Source organism: Temnothorax curvispinosus, unplaced genomic scaffold (genome assembly GCF_003070985.1).
Source record: "Temnothorax curvispinosus isolate PA1 unplaced genomic scaffold, ASM307098v1 QBEX01003175.1, whole genome shotgun sequence".
Taxonomy (NCBI): Eukaryota; Metazoa; Arthropoda; class Insecta; order Hymenoptera; family Formicidae; genus Temnothorax; species Temnothorax curvispinosus.
This window is the reverse complement of record NW_020212955.1, coordinates 1-4,617: the sequence shown is the minus strand read 5'-3', so window position 1 is coordinate 4,617 and position 4,617 is coordinate 1. Positions and strand designations below refer to the sequence as shown.

General features: G+C 32.3%; 1 protein-coding gene across 1 annotated transcript; it reads right to left on the bottom strand.

The window, feature by feature from the left end:
- Positions 1 to 1,309: 1,309 nt before the first annotated feature.
- LOC112452280 lies at positions 1,310 to 3,368 on the bottom strand. Its single transcript, XM_025012398.1, has 6 exons — positions 3,153 to 3,368; positions 2,554 to 2,743; positions 2,272 to 2,394; positions 1,965 to 2,114; positions 1,688 to 1,810; positions 1,310 to 1,529 (listed from the first exon to the last, which is right to left on the bottom strand). Exons 1-6 carry the CDS (start codon positions 3,366 to 3,368, stop codon positions 1,363 to 1,365), a joined length of 969 nt encoding a protein of 322 aa, XP_024868166.1. The 3' UTR covers positions 1,310 to 1,362.
- Positions 3,369 to 4,617: the final 1,249 nt, after the last annotated feature.

Sequence of the window (4,617 nt, the reverse complement as noted above, 5' to 3'; positions counted from 1 at the left end):
CACACACACACACACACACACACACATACATACATACATACATCCGGACATTTTCTACTAACGTGATTTCTCGACATTTTGCAACATTCTAAACCTATTTCCATCAAAAGCTCGAAAAATTTTTTTTTCACCATCACAAGGCTTCTTCTATGAGGAAGCAATATAATTTTCTGACCAATTTTTATCGCGTTTCAAACATTGCGATGTTTGCCCCGTCAATAAAAATAACAAAAGATAAACATTCATCAGTTGCACATTGCAAAATCGTCCCGAAACGAAAAACGGATGTCATTAAAGTTTTAAAAAAGTATGTTGTTTATGTACGCATTCTGAACATATGTTTGATGCAAATTGCTACATTTTCAAATTGACTAAAAGAAAGTGTGTACTTGCGTTATATCGTAAGTAGCACGAGTTTACCTAAGCCAGCTTGCAAAAGATTTTTTAATACATACATATATATTTTGTAATTAATCTTCCATTATTTCACCCGAGATTTGAATTTCATTCTGAAACGGTATACATGCTAATACAGTAAATTTAATTTCCGTATGAATAACCGTTTTAAACACGTATTTAGAAGTTTAAAGGATTAAAGGATTAAAAGATTACAGTACACTGTTGAAAAATTTGTGTTAAATATAATTACATGTCCCAAACGGTCCACTCAAATTCATAACATGGATGTGTTAAATGGTAACACCGATATGTTAAAATATTTCATCAAAAAGGAAATGTAAATCTGATCGTAATTTGAGGCTAATTATGTGTACAATTAACATATAACTTTTATATGGAAGTTAAGATTGTAAGATAAAATGAACACTTTTTCTGTAAATTTTTATTCCCATTTTTGTTATGGAGTAAAATCAAAGTCTTTTTTTTGTAAACTTTAACACATTTAATAAATACGTTCAAATTGTGTTACTTTAACATATTTTTAAAATTTTTTTAACAATTTTACATTTTAAGTTCAATTAACATAGCAGGCATATGCTAAATCTACACATGTATGTGTTGATTATTTTACACAACATTTTAACAAGGATCTTTTTTAACAAAACTACAAAAATTTTTCAACACTGTAAAATTATTAAGATTACTATATTATGTATAAATTTGAGTAAGTCTAAATAGTTTTTTATTTAGAGTTTTATGATATGATAAGATTTATGGCATGTTAAAAATGTAACGAAAAAAGAACATGGTCATATTAAAAATATTTGCGTTTACAAAATTAGTATGTACATACACATAGATTTATAATATTGAAATAAAACATTTTATTTCTTGTTTAGAAAATCGTATATAAAAGTTCGTCTACTAAGCGGACAAAGGAGGAAGAATATATGCTTATAAAAATTAACGTCCTATTGTTATTTTTCCTTTAAGAGTTGAACCCAGGAATGGGAGAATGTGTATTGTACCCTGATGAAATCCAATGTTTGCTGATGAAATAGTTGAATTCAGGAATGGGGCAATGCATAATATGAAGTTATATTTGATCTCACAGTTCTCCACACGCTTATCTGTAATTAAACAGTTTACATTGAATTCGCATTAATATCGATACGTTAATTTACGCGTTTCATTGGAACTCGTATATGCTGTTACACGACTTTCAAGATAAGCGGTGCATTATTATTTGAAGATGTCGAATTTTATTCTTGTTCTTTCGAATATTTACCATTAGTATCGGTAGGCTCGTGTTCTGAAAGTGTTATGTTTGTTGATGAAATAGTTGAACCCAGGAATGTAAAAATGGATAATATAAAGTTTTTCTCGATCTGACAGTTCTCCACACGCTCATCTGTAATCAAACAGTTTACATTGAATTCGCATTAATCGATACGTTAATTTACGTTCGCGTTTCATTGGAACTCGTAAGCTATTACACGACTTTCAAGATAAGTGGTGCATTATTATTTAAAGATGTCAAATTTTATTCTTGTTTGAATATTTACCATTAGTATCGGTAGGCTTGTCTCTTGGAAATGTTATGTTTCTTGATGAAATAGTTGAACTCCGAAATGGAGCAACGCATAATATGAAGTTATACTTGGATAGTTCTTGGATACTCGGATAGTTCTCCATACGCTTTACTTTTACTGTAACTAAACAGTTTACATTAAATTCGCATTAATATCGATACGTTAATTTACGTTTGCGTTTCATTGGAACTCGTATAAGCTGTTCGCATGACTTTCAAGATAAACGATGCATTATTATTTGAAGATGTCGAATTTTATTCTTGTTCTTTCGAATATTTACCAGTAGTATCAGTAGGTTTGTGTTCTGGAAGTGTTATGTTTGCTGATGAAATAATTGAATTCAGGAATCCGAGAATGGATAATATGAAGTTATTCTTGGTCTGATGGTTCTCCACACGCTTATCTGTAATTAAACAGTTTACACTGAATTCGCATTAAATATCGATACGTTAATTTACGTTCACGTTTGGAATTTGTAAAAGCTGTTACACGACTTTCAAGATAAGCGGTGCATTATTATTTGAAGATGTCGAACTTTATTCTTGTTTTTTTGAATATTTACCATTAGTATCGGTAGGCTTGTGTTTTGAAAGTATTGACTCAAGTAACGACTCAATTGTAGGATCGGTTGTAGGATGTTTGACGTCAGTTAAGGGCGACTTCGCGGTCACATCATTGTCATGTGCAACAATCTTAGATTTACTGGATTCGGTGCTTGCAGGATCCGATCTTTTCCTTCGGTTGTGTATCATCTGGAGAAATATCGTTCTTATGAAAAATTTAGTGACTTAAATGATCAATTCGTGTACAAAAACACGATAAATATAAGCGTTTGTGTTATAATTACATAAATTATAATTTTTCGCGGAGTATAATTGAGATTAATATTTATAATGCGAAGTAAAATTTTTTCTATATTGAAACGAAGTGTAAACTTATATATGCACTTATTATTATATATTCAATCAGTTTTCTCATTTATATTTAAATGCAGTACATTACTGATATTAAAATTGCCCATCAACCAACTACATCCCCCCAAACAATATACTTTCAAGACAGACTGCAGTTTCCCAAAGCTATCATAAACATATAGGCCATAAAACTGTCCCAATAGCTCGATGCATTTGGGACAGTCGGTCTGTTAGCTGGTGCACTGACAATTTTATTGGTCATTCCCGATAATTCCATCGTTCCTGATAATTTCTCGTCACTGCTGTGTGAAGTTGGATCTGTGTGGACCCGTGTACCCGGATGGGGGTATACGGGTAATTGGGCGGATGATTCAGGTTGTATACGGACATTCGAGTATGACCTCGAGTATGACGGCAGCCGATAATATTCGGCAGCCGATCTCCTTTGGTTGTGTTGTACCATCTGGAAAAATATGATTGTTATGAAATATTCAGTAACTTACATGATCAATTCGTGTACAAAAACACGACAAATATCAGCGTTATATAATTAACAAGAAAAGCTGTTTGTCAATAATACAGTGACGTACATATTTGTCGCATAAGACAAATTGTTAGGTGTTACATATAGGTGATTCGAATTAAATATTACATTTAAAAATATCAAATTAAGTAAAATTTGAATTTTCAATAAAATTATAGTAATATAAATAAAATATTGCGAATGTCAAGTTAATGAAACATATATCAATTCATCAGATCAAGTAATAGGATAATGAGGATAAATTCATCAAGGGTTGAAGAGAGCGGTCTCCGCCCATATGGTAGATAAATTGTTTTCTACGCCTCGATTCTTCCATTCTTTTACGCTTTACCTCTTTTGGATCTTCATTTTTTTCTTTTGTCTGAACTCCCGGGAGATATCGCGTCGATTCCTGGTCCGGTAATTGTTCCGCGTGATATTGTTCAGTCGGAGATCGTATCCAGTACCGCGAAACAGACTGATGTTGCAAATAGCGTGGATTGCTTTCGATATGATATTCATAGCCGGGTTGAAAGAAGACCCCGGCAAGTGCGGTACTTGCTAACGAGATTGTCACTGCTAAGAACTGGAATAATTAAGGAAACTTTAAGCAGATTATTCTCGAACAGATGTTCGATATGGCAGAAATTTGTTCCCTAAAGTATTTATTTAACAATTTAAAATTATTAAGAGAGAGATTACATATTTATGCATTTACTATGGAATATTATTTTGTTAATATAAAAATCAATTTAGAGGAAAAGTAAAACGCAAAATAGAAATAATAAACGTTTTATTGATTTCTACAAAATCTCTGTCTAATGTTGATGACATATGGCTTTATTATTAATAAGTTTTAATTCCAAAAGTTAAAAACTCATAAAAATATTAAATAAATGTAAAACATATGTCAGAAAAGTTTACTCACTAATCCTCGATGCGAGAACATCGTGTTGCTCTTACAGTTTTACTTGATGAGACTTATGCGATTCCTCAGTGTCACTAACTGTCTGGAGTTGAACAAGAGTTGAAAAAACGATTACACTCAAGAATGACGTAACAGACCCGAAGCTGAAAAGTGTGTCGCTCCGCGGCGTTTTCCGCCCTTTTTATACCCGAAATGGCCAGTACCCCCCCGCGCGAGATTCTCACAAACTTCCTACGCATCTTAAGGGGGGAAGTTTTCTAG